This window comes from Polistes canadensis, unplaced genomic scaffold (genome assembly GCF_001313835.1).
Source record: "Polistes canadensis isolate GaletaPanama2010 unplaced genomic scaffold, ASM131383v1 scaffold_19, whole genome shotgun sequence".
Classification (NCBI taxonomy): Eukaryota; Metazoa; Arthropoda; class Insecta; order Hymenoptera; family Vespidae; genus Polistes; species Polistes canadensis.
Window position 1 is genome coordinate 278,946 of NW_014569566.1, and position 22,567 is coordinate 301,512.

The window sequence follows — 22,567 nt, forward strand, 5'->3', positions numbered from 1 at the left end:
ATACCTATACATTTTTTAATTATATTTATATATAAATATTTATATAATTATTTTATATTTTTAATAATTTCGTCGCGTATCCTTATATTATATAAAATAAATTATCAAATGAATTATTTCCAATTTTTGACTGAGTTCGTTATCATAATAATCTGTACGTATGTTAGTTTAACCAAATAAACCAACAAAAGTGCATTTTGATTCTAGTCTGCAAATAAACGTAAAAGAAACGTGTTAAATAAAGGATGTGATGTGACAGGGGAGGGGAGACTAGATTTCATTAGATATAAGATAATGAAGCATTAACTTTATGCTTCTAGTATTACATTTCTAACAATATTCAATACGTTATCCTTAGTTAAGTGAATCATTTAATCATTTTGTCATTAGGATGCATTCTGATTATAATGGAGTACCATTGCAAGTACACAATGTACATTATGTACGTAGATATAATTAATTATGCGTTATTAGGAAAACAAATGTTCGTTGATATTTAATGTCCGAAATTGGATTTGTTCGATTTGTCTTTAGATATTAATAATTAATTGGTATAAATAATTTAGAAATATTCACCATACATTAATTGTATCATGCATATACGATATAGTTTTTTAATATTATTCTAATCAAATTTCGTGAATTTTAATTACAACTATACAAAGGCTGATATATTGCATAATGATCGTTTTAATATGAGTCAATTTCTCAAATCATTTAACAAATATGATTATCGAGTAATTAATTACAATATTACTTAACATGTTAAACGCCACACTAGTTTCTATGGACCGGCCTTACACTATGCATTCACCTCGAATGGTCAACAGTTGTTGGCATTTTGGCATATTTTTATTAGATGGATTATGGTAATCTGAATGGAAGGCCAAAGAAAAGAGGCTTGACGCTTAACGTGTTAAATAAGAAATTAGTGATATTTTATTTTATCTTTTTATTTTTATTTTTATTTTTAACCAGTTAAAACTATGGAATATAGTTTCAAAAGATCACCGAAGGGTGCGGAATTAAAATGAATATAATATGTTACACGATGAGTATATACGTTGAACGCATTTAACTGGTTAATATTAATTTTTTATTTATAGGCTATTATAGATTAAAGTGATAAATTTATATTTATTTTGAAAAAACAAAAACTTATAAAATTTAGAAAGAGAGAACGAGGACTCGAAATGCTTTATCTAATTCATCTATGTACAAATACAATTTTTATCTTTTTTCTTTAAAATCAGAGATTCAAAATACTTGTATATGTGATAAATTGAAATGGATCCGTATAATTGTAATAGCTTTGAAGAAAAGAGACACTTTGAAGAAATATTGTCATTTTAAACACATTATAAACATTTTTCATTATCAATAGAATTTCTAATTTTCTTGACAGAGAGTGTCTCTTATTCGCAAAGAACTTCCGATTACTCGACAGGCTTATTGAGTCTGCCTTTTATGATATTCTTATACTTATACAAATATACATATATATATGAAACTGTAAATAACAATCGTGATAGATATTGGCGCAATACAAAATGTCATTATCACGTTTTATTATAGAACCAAAGACTTTAGGTGTACTAGTGATTATAAGATAGCAGTATTTCATTAGGATCATTTATATTTTATTTTCAGTCATTTTAATTGATTTTTTAAACATACTTCCACAGGATGGACCGATAGCGAATGCGTTTAATCTTGTATACCATTTTTTAATAATCTAATTAACGAATTTTTACTCGTCCTAGCTATAAGAAATACAAAATTGTTCATCGAATAATTTTCTAATTTAAGAATGAATCGAGGAAAGGGAAATTTGATTAAATTGCCAAAACACGAAACAAATGAATAAAATAAAAGACGTAACTTGTATATATACATATATATATATATATATATATATGTATTTTTCAGATTGACATATTTTTTAATAAAAGCGTGTAATAAGAAGACAATTTTTAATACATTGTATAAGGCCATTTATATATTTGTTTATTTATTAAAATAACGTTTATTATATTACAGGAAATGGCACACTAATCATCAAGTGAGTATAAAATTATTTGTAATATAATATAACTTCATACACAAATCATTTTTATTATCAATTTGTTTGTTCTTCTTTTTCAATGTTAGAAGAAAAAAACAAAAGTCCGAGTGTTCGCGTATGCCATTGACCCTAATAAAGCGTGTTGTTATTATGAATGGCTCTTGTAAATTTAGCATAAATTCCGTAAGAAATTCCTAGAAGAGAACCGAGCCACTCTACGAAATGGCGACCGAGAGTTGCCGAAAAATTTGAATTCGTTGCCGGCGTTACGAATTCGACTTCGTCGTTTTTATTAATATTTTCGTTTTCTTCTTCGTTGAAATCTAATGGCATCAAAGGTTCCAAAGATTCTAAAGGTTGCAATTCATCGAATCTATCATTCCTTGGAGTATCGTAAAGTGTTTGTATTCTTGTTTGATATACGGGTTCTTCTTCTTTTGGATTTTCCACTTGTTTCGTTAATTTTAAATTAGGATTATTCCAATTAAATTTATACGCCTCTAAATTGGAATTAGGTGTTTTATCGACGGATATCTTTTTGACGTTTGTCTTATTATTAGCATTGTCGTCGGTTTTATGAAATACAAAATTGTAAGTTGAACGTAATTTTCCAAGCAACTTGTCGAACAATCTCGTCTCGTTGTTGCTTTCACGATGATCGTTCGTAGGTATTTCTTCGATTGGAAATAATTTCGTTATTTGCGGTTTCGTTTGTACTCTCGTTAACAGGAGCTGTTAAAAAATATATACGAATTAAAATTATTTGTAATTTAGATTATTTAATCTTAACGTGCCGATGATAGGAAGGTAAAAAGGATTTGAATGAGAGCGTAAGCGCGATACAAACGCCATTTTCTTTAGCTTCGTGCTTTTAGTGTCCATTTTTACGAGGCACGTTCCTTGACGCGCGTGGTTACTCGCTTAATGTTGTCGTTAAAATTCAAACATCATTTTCCAATTATTTTTTTTTTATTTCTTATTACGAGATATACATACGAACGCGAAGTAATATCCAGATATAATAATACTTATATAAGCTTAGAAATTAATCGTATTCTTATTCGTATTTAAAATTTTGATTTTTAGGATAATTTGTCACGGACATAATTAATTTTCAAATCGATAAAAATATTCTATTAAAATTTATTTATCCGCGTAAATAATAAACTTTTTTAATGGTAAGATTCGAATAATCGATATTATATTTGAGATATTTAATTTAACGTAGAATATTATTATAGTATTGCGTAAAGAATTTTAAAGAGTACCTAAGAGACAATTAGTTGAACTTACTTTGACAATATGAACACAAATTTATTATCTTATCGATACAAATAAAACAATTTAAAGTTAAACGTAGTTTGTAAAAATTGGATAATCGTGTGATTACTTACGCAAAGAAGCAAACAGTATCCCAGCGAGTATTTCATTTTATTATTTATTTATGATTATCAGTAATAATTTGATTTAATTTGATATATTCGATGTTAAAAATGATATCTAACGTAATTTAGTATACCCACAGTGGAGATCGGTGGAACGTTCAACTGAAGTCTTCAATCAGTTTCAAAATCAATTTATACCTTCGGTCAATCCAAAAGCGTAACAATTGATTTTTTTCGATACAACGTTAGTACTCATCTTTATTGTCTTTGCCCGCGCCATTGAGTATTGGATACATCAATTGACACAGAATTAGTCAATACATTGTTTGGCCATTCCAAGCACGTATCGATGTGCCTCATTGTCGAGTCTTTGCCAACTCATAATCCCGGGAGTATTAAACAATATCGATCTTTGGATTCGACGATGGGTCAAGGTGGTTTTTCAAAATAATACTAAAATCCCATATCAATCGTATTTATTCAATTATATCAATTTTTATTCAACCGAATAATTGATTTCATTTCTTTTTCTATAGGACGATTATTCGAACGAAAAAAAAAATTGTTAATTTGTTTTGTTCTTTCTTTCTTTTTTTTTACAATTATAATCATTTTTAAATGAGCACCACACACGCACGTTACCCTCGATTTACTTGCTATTATTTTAAACACGAGATATGTATATATATATATATATATATATTATCTCAAACGTTTACGCAATCTTTTTATTTACGTGGTCGGAAAATTTATTTTATGCGTTTAAAAGTCTTACATCAAACGTATAACATGCATTATAAATTTAAAATATATATAAGTTTTATTATTTTTTTAATACACACACATACACGATTACTTTTTAATTTAATTTTTATTATTTTTATGTATATATGTGTGCATAATATAAGAAAGAAAGAAGAAATAATAATAATAATAATATAAGAAATTGTGTATATTTTGTTTTATTTGATTCTTAAAACCAACTTGTGGTTTTTAGACAATGACATTTTTATTAGACGATACTTCTTTTGAAGAATCTTTATTAATATTTAAAGATATGAGTCAATCCCGTATGAGACATCATTTTTCATAGGATAAGTGAAGACATTTTGAACGATATATACTGCGATCAGTATAATGGAACTACTGGAAAAGATTTATAGGATATAGGATAAACGTTTAGAGATGCTGACGACGTATTACATACACGTGAAATATCGAACGAGAGGTGGACTATACTGGTGCTTGCTTTTTTACGAGACGCAGATGTTTCGAAGATGTTTACTTTCTCGTTGAAAGGCGGAACGTTTGCCTGTAAGTAACAGCGACCTGTCAAAACTCTTAATAGAATATTGATAGAAAGAGTTAAAGAAAAAGAAATATATAAGGGATTTTATTATATTCAAAATTTATGTTTCAAATGATCTATGATGCACGCGAAGGGTGTATGTCAATCGTTTATTCCGAATTTTGTTCAATAATACATTCGTCAGCGTATATAATTATTTAATCGTATAGATTTTAAATATATATCAATTAATATAATTATTATTATATTTATTCATTAGATACACTTAATTAACTTATCAATGATAATAATAATAATAATAATGATAATGATAATATTAGAATAATGAAATAATTATTTTGTTCGTAGATCGACGCGTAATTTGGTTTAATTTAGTTTAACGTAGAAATATTAATTCGTAATAAATTAATATCGAAATCCTGTCATTTTTCATTCGGAAGGGTTTTAACGTACCTTCATTTTTTGTTGGTTACTTGGTTAGAGTATTTCAAGTAAATGTAATAACGATTCGGTTCACGTTCTAGCCCTTCGTCATTTTAATTCAACAAGGTGATATCAATCTTTTTCGTTTTCTTTAGTTTTGTTTTTTTTCTTTCTCTTATTAATCTTACAATTGATAAATGTATTAAACATTTTAACCCGTTGACTGCGCGCGAGAAGGAAAAGATTACCCTATCGACGATTTAAAATTTAAAAAATGATCGGTTAATTTAACGTATCGTCAAAACACAATGTGATCATTGAAACGAATTTATGTTTTTAATTAATCAGACAAAATACTTCCACAGTCAACAGGTTAACACGTTCTCATCTTATCAATAATTATATTTAAAATATTTCTTTTTTTTCTCGTTTAGATAGTAAACAAAAAAAAAAAAAGAGAGAGACTGAAAATATTTAAGATGAGAAACGAAGTGGTAAAAGATTTCTAAGATCTTTGCTAATTTCGCTAGCAGGTTCTTGAAGATCGCGTATGATCATGTTTGTCTTGTTTTTAGCATCTTCCCTTGTAAGTTCATTCCTTTCAAGGATTTTGTCCAATAATTTCTTCAATTGGGATCCTAGACCACCTTCGGCTGATGTTTCGAGCACCTGCAGGACTTCTTTGGAGTATCCAAAGTACTTACCATAACCCTGCTTCCTTGCATCTTTCCCAAGGGCATCGTAAAGAGATGCCAACTGCACTAAAGATGCCCTAGGCTCTACTTTGGCACGCTTTAAGTAGTTGCTCAAGCTTGGCCTTGGTACTTGTGTCACTTTTTCCCCTAGCATCGTGAACCTAAAACAAGGTGAGAAGATAAGTCTACTTCTTATATATTTTTTCTTCCTTTTCTTTTTTTTTCTTTTTTTATTTTTATTCTACTCAGGGACTCCTTAACTTTGAGAAACGACGTCGTTAAACATCATCTTCTTCTCTCATTTTTTTTTTTAGGACAAGAATCGGGACATCTTCTTTTTTTTTTTTTCTTTAAATAAACTTCATGCTTATATCAGAAAATACGGGATGGGTGGGTTAAAGGGTTTTTGTTTTTTTCTTTTCGCGAATTGTAATTTGAATGATTTTGAAAATATTTGAGAAATGTTTGTTTTATTTTATGCTCGAACGAATTTCAAGAAAATTTTACGCGAACTGGCGGTAAAATATATTGTATTGAAATAAAATGAAGAGAAAATAAGAGACAAGTTTGGTTGGTTGGTTGGTTGGTTGGTTGATTGGTTTTTTGGTGGATGGGAAGAAGGAACGTTACGATATTTCATCGTGTACGTCTGCTAGGCAGCCAAGCAATCCCGTGGAAAGGCGCAAAAGAGTACGAGAAATCGATTTATACTTATCAGATTCGCAATATCCTGCACTACTCGATAAATGGAATAAACTTTTTTCTTCGTGCAATCACGCGCGCCATCAATCTTTTCTAATTTTATCAATATTTTTGTTGTTTCTTCTTTTCTTTTCTTTTCTTTTCTTTTATAATTTTTCTCATTACTTTTCATTAGTCGAAGTATCTTTAATTGATCAAATATATAACGTTTACAAATTTCCGTATATATATTCGTTAATTTAAATTATTTTATTATATCTGATCGTGGGTTAAAGTATTTTTAGTTTCGATGCGAAAAAAAAGAGGAAATAAAAATTTCCTATGTTAGACCCACACAAACGTATATATATATATATATATTTAACAATTATTCTGTTAAAATACTTCTTTGAGAAAATGGACTAACAGAATTATCATAATATAATTAAAAATTAATTTTCCATTTGTTCTTTTTGTGAACTTTATTTAGAATAATAATAATTATATATTAATTTGTGTATTTACCTGTTTTCATCGTCCTCTTCTTCGATTTTGTCTATCTTTAAGTTTTCGTTATACTCATCGTACCCATCTTCATAAATATCCGTCGAAGTGGGTTTGAGAATCTCGTAAATCCCTTCTACTATACTATCGATGCTGGGTTGGTTTTCTAGAGATATTTTATTGGTGGTAGTGGTAGTAGACGATGGCAAATCTTTCGAATCGATATTTGATTCCTCTTCATTTATTTCCGGAAGCTCTTGATTCATTTCTACCGTGTCTTCCTCGGCCATTTCAGCTTTCTCATAATTCGTTTCCGGAGTTGCATAATTCATTTCCGGCGTTTCCTCGTGAGCTTCTGGTAATTCCTGATGTTGATCACCGAATAAGCTACCCAAAGTCGTTTGATATTCGACTTTATACAATTTTTCTTCACTTTTACTATTAGAACTTTCCGTAACAGTTTCAGCCATTTCCATTATTTCGGTTTCTTTAATATTATCATCGATTATGGTAGTAGGTTCGTTTATTTGTACGGTCGAAGAAGTAGAAGAAGAAGAAGAAGAAGTAATGCTCGTAGTTTCGGTTGTTTTATCCGCTTGAATTATTTTTAATTGATCCACGGCATGAAATATCACCTGAATTATTATCAATTTGCGTTAATTTAATATCTATAGAAATCCACTAGTTCGATATTATTTCTATCTTTCTACATTTTTTTAGTTTATTATAATTATTATTGTTTTAAGATCACAGACAAAACTGCACTTACCTGCATAGCTGCTGGAAGATATGCATTCGAATAGACTGGATTTGAAAAAGCTGGGGGTTTCCTAGCAACCGCACCGAATGCCTGCACACAAAAAAAAAAGAAAACCCATACGTATATATATATATACTTTTAATTAATGCTTTCATTGAAATTGGAAACGTAGTTGTCCGATTTTGACGTTGCATCCTCCTCTACCATATAACTTCGTTAATTAGCTCTCTCTCTCTCTCTCTCATTCTCCTTTTTATTTTTATATTTTATTTACATTCCAAGCACTTTAATTAATTGTACGATTAATTACTCAAAAGTGGATACGAACTCACATAGGATGGTTTTTTTTAATTGATAAAAGAAACAAGAAAAGATAACTATTTACTTTTATGACTTTTTCACATATGATATATATGATCGATAGAAATCATTTTTTCTATCTCTTTTTCGATAGATGAACGAACGAACGTTGATAAATACATAGAGAACATTTCAAACAAGATTTCTACTAATTTCTATTGACTTTTTTTTTCGTTTTATATATATATAAAATTGTATTAAATAAATTAACAAAGTTCTTTTGAATAATAAAAGAGAATTTTTGACTGTTAACCGGAAAACAACAAATTGTTCAAACATTGTATTATTATACTCGACCGAATTACACTTTAATCACTATTAAAAAAAAAGGTACACACACGCACTCGAATTAGAATAGGAAACTTGGTTGGAACTTAATTACGTTCATTAGCAAGTCGCGTAGAGTTAATTTGCTTTTTACACTACTTTCTTGTTTTTTTTCTTCTTCTTCTTCTTCTTCTTTTATAACGTCATTTATAAAATAATATATATATATATATATATATATATATACAGTTTAGTAAAAGAAAATAAAAGAATATAATATATAATTTTGTTTTGTGTTCACGAAAGAGCAATTTACTCCGCGTATAAATAAAAAATTATATGAAAAGTATTTAAACGAACGCTTACCTCTCGTAGAAATAATAGAATTAGAAAATTGTAGATTGGCTTCATCTTTCTCGATGATTTTTTTTCTCTCTCTTGTTTGTTTTTTTTTCTTTTTTTTTATATAAATTCGTATCACCGATAAAAATTGATAAGAAAAATTCGGGTTTTGATTCTATTCAAGTTTTCCTGACTTTAAAAATTTCTTTGTCAATCGAAAATGATCGAAATGATTTCTTCGTCTTAGTAATAAATTACAAGTAGTTCGTGTTTGATCAAGGCTTGCCAACGAGTGTTGGAAAGAGACTGCTGTTGGTCTCGAAAAGTCTCTTGGTAACGGTTCCAGGTCGTCCTCGGCCACGACTCTATACGCACATCTACATTCTCTTCTCGTCTACTTTTTTCATTTTCGTTCTTCCGTTCTTTCTTCTTCCTTCTTCTACCTTCTTCTACCTTCTTCATTTTCTTCACTCTAATGTAACTATACGCTTCGTATAGTTTCTTTTTTCATTTTTTTTTTTTGTCATTTTTATATGTAACATACGTCAAGTTCATAAATGATGATGAGGTGGGGTGGGAGGGGGAGGGGAGGGAGGAGGGGTGATACATTAATTGCACTGACATGAGATTAATCTTTGGTAGAAGTAAAGATAAAAGAAAATGTATGTGTGTATGTGTGTGTGTGTGTGTGTGTGTGTGTGTGTGTGTATACTTCGGTTGAAACGACCTAAGTAGATTTCATAGCAACTATTTACGCTACCATGAGAGAGTGTGCCGTTGCAATTGTCAGGCGTGACACTTAAATTGAATTCTGTTTATTTCTTTCTTCGTTATTCCACATGCGTCTTGTGTGCGTTAACTCGGAACGGTGCGCTATTTCTTTCCTTCTACTTACATAACTGTGCTTCCTTCTTTTTCAATTTCTTTGTTATTTTTTTTTCCTTTTTTTCTTTTTCGACGTTCAAAAAAATATGCATTCCTCCCTTTCTTAGATATTCCTATCGTCGCATCCCTTTTTTTTTGTAATTATTATTTAGACCAATCTGCAAAAATTTATTTAACTTTAACGTCGCATTATTTTGTTTCATTTATTTTTAACTATACAAGTATTTGTGTATATTTATTTATTTTTTTTTTTTTTATTTTCATTTCGCGACTGGTATGTTAAAACAAATTGGATTAACTACGGACAATTCATATTTTTGAGATTAAAATTATTCATTAAAAATTAGGTTGACAAGATTTAATCGGGGTACTGGGTTGTGTTGTTAATAATTATTTCAGATAAATTTTTGATATTGCATAAGGAAGAAGATCGATCAATTATTAAAAGTATAATAATTTCTCGTTATTTTTTATCATCATCTTCTTCTTCTTCTTCTTCTTCTTCTTGTTTTTTTACATTTATCTTTCTGTTTTTGTTCCGTTCGTTTCGTTTCTTTTCTTTTCCTTTTTTTTTTTCTTCTTCTCTCTGTTCTTTTTCTTTTATTTTTAATTCGACCTATAAACACAACCACGTTAATTTAATTCTTCTCGTTCCGTAGAATCGTAGGTAAATTTAAATACCGCCAACTTTCCTTCGTGCCCCGGTAAATTGAACTTCGAATTTATTATTCATTAGACAGAGTTGCTCGTTTTAAAAGAACTGAGCTTTACGGTTTTCTTACCTTCTCAGTTGGAAGAAAGAAAGAGAGAGAGAGAGAGAGAGAGAGAGAGAGAGAGATAAAGTTTCGTTTTTCCCCCATCGTACATTTGCAATTAAAAGAAGAAAAAAAGAAAAAACAAAAACATCTTTGTAATTCGTTCGTGAGATCTATGTGTGTCAGGGTCGTACCTTTTCCATTAGACGACGGATCCTTTGTGTCACCCGTATCCGTTTATTATTTTTTTATTAACAAACAAAAAAACAAACGAGGTGAATTCGCGCTTATATATATATATATATATTTTTTTTTTTTTTTAAACAACAATTCAACCGCGATATGTAATTTATTTTCCATTCTTTTCGTACAAATCGTGTGTTAGCTCTTGTATTATATCTTTTATTGTAAAATAAGTAACTTGAAATAAAAATATTTGATGAGTTGAAGTTGAAAAGATAATGGGTGGGGGGGGGGAGTGAGAGAGAGGGAGGAATGAAAGGGGGAAAGAAAGGAAATAATAAAATGAATGAAATTTTAGCGACAGTTCTTTACTTCGAGATACTCGTTTCAAGGTCCACACACCAACCAGATTCAGAAATTTTATTCGAAAAAAAATGGACGAAAGGTCGACCGGTTTTTGTTTTTTTTTTTTTTTTGAGTATAATCTTTCTTTCCTTTCTTTTTTTTCTTTTTTTTTCTCTCTCTCGATTTTTTCATCGTTCGACCTCCGATCGTTAAAAGTTTTGTTACGACTCTTCTTTTTTTTTTTTTTTTTTTTTGCAAAGAGTTTTCGTCCAATAGACCACGACCACGAGAAACCATTACTATAAGATCAAGAAAAATGACATTTATATTTTTTATTAAGTATCCTATAGTCATTTCGTGTTATACTTTCTATCGTTAAATGTTGAAGAGAAAAAGAGAAAAAAAGAATAGATAAATGTAAATAAACTCGATCGATTGCAAATGAGAGAGTATATGGAATTATTATTATCATTGTGATAACGGTAAACGACGTTTTTATACTATCACACACATACACACACACACACGTAAATGTATAGTAGTCTCTTCGTGTCGTGTAACGTAGCCATAATACGTCATACTGATTGAATATTGATTACAATGTTTGAAAAATATGATCATTACGAGATCCATATATATTTATCTGTAATTTTTTATTCGTAAGATATATAAAAATGATTGTGACGCAAGAGAGAAAATAAGAATTTATTGTTAGAATAACAGTGATCGAGAGTATTATTATTATACTTGATTCGCGGTTGAAAAGTTTACGGTTTAATATAGAAATAATTTTTCTTGTCAATTGCGTTAGTACAAAATTCGAAATAAATATTGCTATGAGAAATGTTATTGTCATTTATTATAAAAATAATCGAGAAATTTTTATGTGATCGTTTTTCTTTTTTTTTGTTTTTTTTTTTTTGTCATATTATATTTCATTTTATATTTTTCATATTATATTTCTTTTTTATTTCATATTATATAAAATAATTCATTGATTTCGTAATACCAATTAGGAAACTACGTTTCGGTAAATAGTTTTTATACTAAAAGTGAATAGATTTTAATGAAACTTATATTAAATTAAAGTACATTCTTTTATCTACGCGTAGAATGCCATATCAAGTTATAAATTGATCTGCAAAGGTTCAGAAAATGTGAGAATGCAATGCTGTAAATTGTCCATCTTTGCAATTTCTTTGAAAAGTTTTGGTAAATATTTTGTATACTTATAGTAAGCGGATTTTAATGATTTTTATATTAAATTAAAGTACACTGTTTTGTCTACGCGTAGAACACCATATCAAGTTATAAATTGATTTGCAAAGGTTTAAAAAATGTCAGAGAAAACTGGAAGAATTTTTCAATTTCCGAATTAGTTTGAAGGCTCTTCACAGTCATAGTAATGCCGAGGATTTACTAGTAATGCCTGATTTCCGGCTTTGACGGTAACATATATATATATATATATAGCTTGATATATATTCGTACCTGTTAAAATATGTCTCCAGTTTTTCTTCTTATTCAACCAACGCGAGATTATTCTTATCGTATTAATCTTCAATGCAACGTGGAGGTACTTGCAAGAGATTACGCGGTATTTAGAATAATGCATGACTCTGTATACATATATTATATTCATGTGCACATTTATATGAGATTATACATTATGAAAGAAGTCTACTTTGTGATAAACATTTCGACGACTTAAAAGATTTGCTAGATGAAATATAGTAACTTGAAATAAAAATGTATAAAATATATATATATATTTCTTTTTTTAATTTGAACTTTTTATATTATTTTTCTTTTCTCTTTTGTTGAAAAATATATAAAACATGCAGGATATGTGGGAAGAGAGAAAGGTTCATTCATTCATTCATTCATTCATTCATTGATAGATTACTCACGCACGTTATATTCCGTTCTTCCTTCACAAATTTGACTGTTATGTAGACAGAATGAGAAAATGTTAACCCACGGTTGTGTGTAACGCCGTTAGTGTGTTGTCAGTAATCCGATTAAATCGTGTAATTAATTTTGTACTATCGGATTACCCAAGCACGAGACAAAATTTCTATTTCTCTCTTTACGAGATGAAACAAGGTCGCAATCTCGATCGGTAAAACCAATTCGATAGAAACGTAATTTTGATCAATCTCGCGTACGTATACGATTGGAAATGATATTGAAAAAAAAAGAGGAGGAGGGTAGGTATGTAGGTAGGTAGGTAGGAAAAAAGAAGAAGAAAAAAAAGAAGAAAATTATTATAAAATAATGAATAAAGATAAAAGAAAAGAACATTTTTGAAAGTACTATTACATTAAGGGGTTACATGGGTTTACACCGGGAAAAAATAGCATATTTTTAACCATTTTTTTTTTCTATATAAAAAATGGAATTCTTATTCAATTTTTTTATAGTATTTAAGATACATATTTAAAGAACATTTTTTTTGAATTTTTGGTTGAAAAATATTTTAAACTCAGCCATTGCGACGTCATTTCCGATGACCCCACCGAAAAAAAGTGTTTTCGCGTTGACAGCAGAACTTATAAACGGTGGGGGTTTTTCTGTTGAAAAAATAGGGTCTTTTAGTGAATACTTAAAACTAGAAACTGAACGAAGGAAAAAGAAAAAAATTAAAATTTGGATTTTTGGTAACGTTTTTAGCAAGAACATTCAAATTTCGCTACAATTTGCACCACATTTTGGTTTCTTAAAACTCGATTTTATGAAAAAAACGAAAATCCTTCGTCCAAGTTCTTGTCAATAGTATCACGAAGACGTGTAGCAAATTTCATGAAAATCGGTTAAATAGTTTTCGAGAAATCTTGACAACCGACTTTAGAAAAAGCGTTTTGAGAAAAACGCGTTTAAAGATTTGAGTGCTGGTATAAGAGCCATTAAAGAGTGCAACTTCCCAGGGCTCTATCTTTAAAATTACTACTCTTATCGATTTCAAAATTGAATACAATATTCTAGATGAGTTGTAGAATTGAAAAAATAAATAAAAAAAAAAAAATTTTTTTGAAAGTCCCAAACCCATGTAACCCCTTAAATTCATTAATTATTAACGAGATAATAATCACATGTTGAAAAAGTAATAACTATTATCGTAATAGTACTTGAGATTCGTGTGTAATACATTTTTTGCATAAACATTTCCACTCGAATATACAAGTCACGGTTCTTATCGAATCTTCATCTTACCGATGTATTTTCTGCGTATCATTTTAATTAACATTCAACGTTCTCGCATACACTCGTTTGACAAGTACGACGTAACAGTGATGATTTCATTTCTTATAAAGAAAGATGAGTAGGTATAAGAAATAGGTAAAAAGAAAAAAACAACGAGAAGATAGACGAACAGGTATCGCGATTCGTATTTGTAATAAATAAAACATCAACATTATCAAAAAATAATTTTACAATAGAAAAAAACATATATATATATAACATTTGTTTTTGGAAATGATAACACGCTTTTTTTTCCTTTCGATAAAAGTTTGTTTCGAACAAACGTCGTAGTAGTAGTATTAGTAGTAGACGTTTTATAAGAAAGAGGATTTGTAGAAAAATATTGGTAAAAGTATGAAACGGGTTGTAAGTATGAATTTAAAATTGGCAAAGGACGAGAAGAAAAAAGGGGCCCTCGAGTTCTGTTATATGTCGAGTTGAGGAAGGATCTTTATCCTTTGATCGGTTATTGGAAATGCATAAGATACCGCGGTTCTCATAAAAGAGGTGGGGGTGGAGTAGGAGGAGGAGGAGGAGGAGGAGGAGGAAATGGTGCCGAAGGTGGATGTAGATGTGGTGGTGATAGTGGTAAAGGAAAAGGTTGAGAGGGTGGAATAGTGACTGAATTCTTCTGGTGAATTTAAAAGATCATGTAGCATCTATCTATCTATCTATCTATCTATGTATCCACCCATCCATCTACATATTTTTCGATGAGCTAGTCGAACAAGGGAGCAGGGTAGGGCAGGGTAGGGCAGGGTAGGGTAGGACGTCCAAGAGGAATTTCATTTCTACCGGAATGGAAATTCGATCGGACGCGTATAGTCTCGACTACCGATGACCTCATCTTTTTTTTATCTTCTTTTTAGTTTTACCCCTATACCTATACCTATATACCTTTTTTTTTTTTTTCTTTTTCTTCTTTTAATTCTTTTTTCTTTTTATTTTATAATCTTGTTCGTTCCTCGATAGTTCACGGATAAAATAATCAAAGGTTATATATGTATATATGTGTGTATGTTATGGGCCATTTGGGAAATCCGGAATTGTGAACACTGCGTAGGCGTTGTTCAGCAAATGTAGGAAACAGAAGAATTGTTACGTACTTTTTCTAAGCATTGTACATAATACTTTGGTATCCTATAGAATATTAAATTACTATGTAGGCAATGTTGAGAAGAATACATTACCGAGCAATACACACGTACAAAAGTGAGTGTATGTGTTGATTGTGGTGGGGGGTTGCTTGATCGGTTGATCGAAAAAATAAAGAGAAACAAGATACGGGAAAGGATATCTGTATCGAATTGTTGACCAGTACACTACTTATCTCTACAGGTACATTCCTCAAAAATACAAATGTTATTATGAAAAATTAATGAGGGAGAGTGAGAGGGAGAATGAGAGAGAGAGAGAGAGAGAGAGAGAGAGAGAGAGAGAGAGAGAGAAAGTGTCATTAAACAAAATTTATTCAAAATACGTAAAGAGAAAAATGAAAGTTGTACAAAATAAAATTTATGCCTTTTTAAAAACATGTTTATATAAAAAAAATAAGAAATTTTAATTAAAATAAGAAAATATAATATATAAAATGGAAAAAATAAGATATGTAATTGAATGAATCTACTTGTTGCAACATGGTAGACTTGAATGACATGTTAAATTACATTTCATTAGATTTTTCAAGCAAAGACATTTCAGTGTTCGGCACTTTTTTTTACATGTACATTTGATGAATCCTAGGCCGCTTCCACTGGACTGAGCAAATGCAACTGAAAAATCTCGGATAGAAATTTCACGATAAGGAATATCTTCAATTTTAAGCTGGTTCTTACGGCATAAAGTGAATTTTGATCTCGTATATAATTTTTTTAAGATTCCTTCAGAGGTTCCAAGTTGGTAAAAACCATCCTCTGTCATATTCATTACAACTGCCAATATATTCGAATTATTTCGTACCTTGTTGACGTTAGGAATAGGAATTCGTACATTAGTTCCCAAAGTAATAATAGGAAATTGATTCTTCGAATTGATTTTCCTTTTATTTGCTTGCATTTCCAATTGAATTTTACATTGTATTTTATGTTCAATAGCATTTTCAATTTTGAAACAAAGGTTGCACAAAATATCATTTTCATTATGTATACTAGCAAAGCCACAAAAGGTATGCATTTTTCGATCACACTTGTCGCATGCAGGAAGTAGATCATTCGTTTCGTTTAAACACACACAACAGATATCAAAAATGGAAATCTCTTCGTTAAGCATATCTTCATCATGTTCTTCTTCTTGCAGATTATGATTTATTTCATCTTCTTCTCCAATTATATGAATGCTTTCTATTACTTTTTTTAACTCTTCCTCTGTATTTATGTCTTTTAAAATATCTTTTGGTATAGAAGACGTATTAAGTCCTATTTTAGATTTCCAGCCAAAAACAGCTTCGTATGGTGTTCTTTTGATTCCAGAATGATAAGTACTATTTTTCATAAATTGAACGAAACCCAGTCCTTCACTCCAACGATCAGATCTGTTCTCCTCCATCCAAGTACTGAGCATATTTTTGATATCTGTATAAACTCTTTCAATACTACCTTGGATTTGTGAATGACGAGGCTTCCCATGGACGATCTTTAATGCTGGACAAAATTCCTTCAACCTGGTCACCATATTATCGGCAAATTCTTTGTTATTGTTAGATTGTAATATCGAGGGCGTTCCAAGCATTAAAAATATGTCGAATAATTTATTGGCTACTTCTTCAGCTTTATTTGACGTCAGAGATTTAAGAATTATAAATTTAGTCAGATAATCTTGATACACCATAATAAATTTATATTCTTGATCTGGTTTAGATTGAAAGTCAATAAAATCTACCTGGCAACAGGAATTAAATTCGGAAAAATTTATAGATCTTACAACAATGTCATTTTTAATAACTTTCTGTTTTTTCTGACAAGTTTCACAAAGGCGAATGTACAATTCAATATCGTTACGTGTAATGTTTTTGTATTTGCTTGAAAGTTCTTTCAACATTTTATCACGTCTTCCGTGTCTAATAGCCAAATGAGTTTCATGAAGTATGTTAAATAACTCTGAATCCGTGACGTAATATTGTATAGTATCGACACCTTCTTCTTCAACAGGATAAATGAGTTTAATTTTGTTTTCTACGATCTTCACATCATAACGCTTCAACAACTTATGATCCTTTGGTTCCTTCTTATCAATCGTTTTGGCTTCTTGTACATCATTTATTAACTTTTGGTAAGTAGTTTCAGTTAAGAAAAATCTCTTTTTTGTAGCATTAACTCGAATTTTGGACAGTTCATCGTCGAATCGTTGTTTCATGTCTATAAACTGTGATTGTACTAACACTTCAGCTTGTTTCTCCATTTTTAAATAGAGCACAATAAAAAACTAATTATTTTTTTTTTTTGTTAACAAATTAAACACTTTTACTGGTCCGCGAAATTTTGTGTTCGGATTTCCATGCACGGATTTCTGAGACTGTTCGCACCGCACGCATCTACGAACTGAAATTTACTAACTGCTGGTATAATATGTTTTTATATAGGGCCTAGTGTTACATATCCCAGTAGAAGATTTTATTATATTGTAACCGATATTTATAGAAATTACCATGGAAACTTGTATCTTTTGTTCCTTATCTCATAACGGAAGATTAGATTTTTCATTTTAAAACGAATTATTTCATATCTGTTTTCTTACTTTATCGGTTTCTCATATTTCATTCTACAGGATATATAAAAAAAAAATGTGAGAAATATAAATACGTTTCCTTCATTGTCCACACAAAAACGTTTTTTTCTTTCATCTTCTTTCACACAGAAATACTTGTCTTATACAACAATACAATGGGTCCTTCTGGTTTCTTTTATTTTGTCATCTATGTATATTTATCACCCTCTCTCCATCGTCTCTCGTAGTTTCTTTGCATTTCTTTTTCTAAATTTCCTGACCATTTCTTTCATCATAACAAATCTGAATTTTGTTTGTATTTTCGTATCGGAAATGTTTGAGAATTTTCGGTGCGATCACAGATTAGGTGATAGACAAGGTAAGAACAAATAAAGAATAATATTTTCTTAGTAATATTTATAAAAAAATCGTTTATCAATATTTGTAGAAATATCGATGCACACATTTCTCGAATTTTCTCTCACCCTCACACATATATATTATATAATGGATTGTAAAAAAAATGTTTATTTAGATTTAGAAATTTCTTTTACAATAAACTCTCATTTCTACGTAATGTTACATACGAAATTTTTCTGATATCACTTTATATACGCGAAAATTTTCTCTCACCCTCACACATATATATATATATATATTATATAATGGATTGTAAAAAAAATGTTTATTTAGATTTAGAAATTTCTTTTACAATAATAAACTCTCATCTTTACATAATGTTACATACGAAATTTTTCTGATATCACTTTTATTATATACTTGAAAATTCAAATATTAAGAAAATAAATTATACAAAAAGATACAAATATTATTTAATACATAATACTTCTCATATTATTTAATACGTCGAGTTAAAAGTAGTATAAAATATGTGTAAAAAGTTTGACTAGATAGATATTAAATAGACAAGATACACGAGTATGTCAAAGTTTGAAAGTACACATATAGATACTGCATATATACATATACACACTTATATACGTGACCGTGAAAAATATGATCCTGGTAGATCAGATTAGTTTCATAGAAAGTGAATTGTTCGTACTCGAGTGGAAAAGAGAAGTTTTAGTTTTAAGCTTGGGAAAAGTGTTCGGTGACGTTTCCAAATAATTCTTTGAAAGACTAATAGAAATAGAAACCAATATATATATAAGTATAGAAAGAGAAAGAAAAGAAAGGGTTTTGAAAAGAACTTAAGTAAGCGGTCTTTGGCTGGATTTTACTTGCAATGAAATGTATAACATATAATCCTCATTCAAATTAAATTTCAAGAAAATAAGATTATCTAACCGAGAAAGATTGTAAAGAACATCACTCTTAGTCTTAAAAGAAAACTTAAAACATAAATTAAAAATATATTCAAATTATTTCCTATTCAAATTATGTTAATAAGTATGAAATGCTTATATTAATACATATATCTGTTTAAATAATTTGAAATATAAATAGAGTGTGTTAGAATATTAAAATAATTGTTAATTAATCGATGGAAATGTATATTGAAATTTAAAAATATGGATTTACCATTTGATATACCTTTCTGTTCGAAATCTGCTGTTAGACTTATACGTTGTCATATAACAAAGTTTTTTTTATCGAAAGTTGTTTACATGGCTGTCTAAAAGTATCTGTAACAAGAATATTATTTGTATTAAATAGAAATTAAGATTATAACGTTCTGATTTTACTTTCTTTTTATTTTTATGTAATCGTTTAAATAAATGTACATTTGTTTTAAAATTCCTGTGCAGTGGTGAAAAAATAATAACTTATATCATAAAAGATGTGTTATGTCGATATTATTGTAATAATTAACTTCAGTTGCTTCAAATTTCTTTTTAATAGAAATATCAGTCTTTAATATAATTTTTATTTTTAACTCATTAAGACATATATATTTATAAAACAAAAATGTATTTTTTTAAAAATAAAATAATGTTACAAAAAAATTGAAGTTCCTTCGTTGAAAGCCCTCTTGAGCTATGGCGAGATATTATCAACTTGGATAACATTTCCCCATGAAAACATCCATCTTTGCTTTGACCAATACTCTCTCGCCTAAATCTTAATATAAAATCAGCCGAAGCTTCCCATTTCAAATTAAGAATAGACGGCGGAGGCTAATAGCAAACTAAGCTACGACACTTTCTGCCTTATTGTCCAGGGACTTTCCTCAGATATAACTATGAGTCACTCTAAAGGACTCTGTAAGTATCTCCGAAGTTTCACACGAAGGAACCCCGAAAAGAAGAATTCTAAAACTGCGTTATATTTTAACAGAACGTACATGACCACTAGTGAGAAAATTATTAGTTTCGTATTCGTCCGTAGATGTCGTTCAAGTCAGAAACTTTTTAAACGAAAGGCGGGGAGATACCTTAACCATTTGAGTTTCATGTAAGTATCAAATTTATCAAAGTATTTGCGAATTTTGTCGACTCTATCTCGTTCGAGATAATGTAAAGTAACGTCTATTGTTATTAAAAAGCTCGGAGTACATGTTCTGTCAACCGTCTTCCTCGAAATTCACCTTGAGACTGGCACTTTCTCTTCTATGAAATTTCTTTAATTGAATATCGTTTATATGTCTTTCCAAACGTTGCGCATGTGTATAAAGGAAATAATTCATCTAATCAATAAAATTGAAGATTACAACGCTCATATTTTAGCATGTAATTGTTTAAACTAATGTACATTTGTTTTAACGTTCCTGTGCAGTGGTGACTTCGGAGGAAGAAATTTTCATCGAAAAATATATCACATCGAAATTATTTAATATTGAAATTATGTTAATAAGTATGTAATGCTTAAACCAGTACATATATGTGTATAAATAATCTGAAATATAAGTAGAGTGTGTTAAAATATTAAAATAATTGTTAATTAATCGATAGAAGTGTCTATTATTGTTTAAATACTCGGAATATATGATCTATGCACTGTGCTCTTCGAAATTCACCATTGAAGTGAGTCATTGTCCTCTATAAAATTTCTTTTATTAAATATTGTTTATATGTTGTTTCCGAACGTTGCGCATGTGTATAAATTAAGTAATTCATCTAATCGATAATATTTAATATTACAACGATCTGATTTTAGTATTTTTTCATTTTTATGTAATTATTTAAACTAACGTACATTTATTTTAAACGTTCCTGTGCAGTGATCACTTCGGAGGGTAAAATTTTCACCTAATAAAACATAAGATCAAAATGAATTAATATTTAAAATATGTTAATAGGGGTATGTTATGTTTAATCCAATCCACATGTGTTTAAATATAAGTAGAGTAGATTAGAGTATTCAAATAATTGTTAATTAAATGAATTAAATATATATTTTAGTTTAAAAGCATCGTATATAAGACTGATGTACCATTCTCTTCGAAATCTACCGTTAAACTGAAACCTTGTCTTCTATACAATTTCTTTTATGGAATATTGTTTATATGACTTTCTTTTAAACAATAAATTCTATTTATTACGAATATTACTTTTTTTATGCATATGTTGTCTTCGGAAAGATATATAAACTAGAAAAAAGACAAGAGAAATAGAGAGAAAGATGAACGATAGATGTTTTTTTTTTTTGCATACTAGAATGATGCACTTTAGGATAACGAAAAAAGGTAAAAGAATTTATTTTTCAAAGAATTCACATATTTTTTTTTTTCAAGAGTAACGCAATCCTCCAGAGTGGAGATTCATCGTAGAACGTATGTGTGTGCGTGCGTGCGTGCGTTTGAAAATATGGGTATGTGAGACCCATGTTTAATTTTAAGTTATTCTATTCGCGCATATTTTCTAGCGAACAATTAATTTCAAAAAAAGTTTACATTTAATTAATTAATTTATTATATTGACTTGATTAAATCATATAATAAAACAAAAGAGAAATAAAAGTATGAATTTTTTAACAAATACCAGACATTTCACCGGATACGGTGTAATACGCGTTGGTATACATAAAAAGTATCTTTGAATCACGTGGGAATTCATTCTCCGTTTCGTATTATTATACTTTTTTTGTTTGTTTTCTTTTTTTTACAGTCCTATGGATATCAAATTTATTCTGAATCGTTTCTTTTTCAATCAACCTACCGAAATCACGATTGCACTTTTAATTTAATTAAAATATCTATATAATATTGTTAACTTGAGTTTTTGTTTTTATTTATATTACAAGGATGGGTTGAAAAGTTTTGAGTCTCGACAAAGAAAACAAACTTTTTTTTCAAATAAAACTGACTTTGACAACGACAACAAAATAATAAAACAAAAAATAATATCAAAAATTGTTTCTACGCAAACAGTAAACTTTTCACACATCAATCTAATTAATTATAAAAAGTTTCGCGAAAACGTTGTACTATTTTTCAGTCTTTAAATTTTGTCTCCTCTCTTATGCGTTAGTTTTTAATTTTATCTTACAATTAAAGATTTTTTCCTTTTAATTATATAGATAAGTGTAGGATTTATTCCATCCATGGCTGATAACATTACAATAGAAAGAAAAATAATGATAATAATATCGATAAACAACAGTCATGGCGCACGTAGGACGATTGATTGACGAAAGAAAAAGTTAAATAAAAAAAACGGGGAGGGGGCGGAGAAAAAAACAAAGAAAAATTAATGATTAT

At 29.2% G+C, this 22,567-nt stretch overlaps 2 protein-coding genes across 2 annotated transcripts; both read right to left on the reverse strand.

Moving 5' to 3' along the window:
- Positions 1–2,003: 2,003 nt before the first annotated feature.
- On the reverse strand, positions 2,004–3,657 carry LOC106793795. The gene is made up of 2 exons (XM_014761002.1): positions 3,460–3,657; positions 2,004–2,797 (listed from the first exon to the last, which is right to left on the reverse strand). Exons 1-2 carry the CDS (start codon positions 3,493–3,495, stop codon positions 2,195–2,197), a joined length of 639 nt encoding a protein of 212 aa, XP_014616488.1. The 5' UTR covers positions 3,496–3,657; the 3' UTR covers positions 2,004–2,194.
- Positions 3,658–5,637: 1,980 nt separating this feature from the next.
- Positions 5,638–9,070, reverse strand: LOC106793797. The gene is made up of 4 exons (XM_014761004.1): positions 8,816–9,070; positions 7,832–7,912; positions 7,084–7,697; positions 5,638–6,038 (listed from the first exon to the last, which is right to left on the reverse strand). Exons 1-4 carry the CDS (start codon positions 8,858–8,860, stop codon positions 5,657–5,659), a joined length of 1,122 nt encoding a protein of 373 aa, XP_014616490.1. The 5' UTR covers positions 8,861–9,070; the 3' UTR covers positions 5,638–5,656.
- Between the last annotated feature and the right edge of the window lie 13,497 nt (positions 9,071–22,567).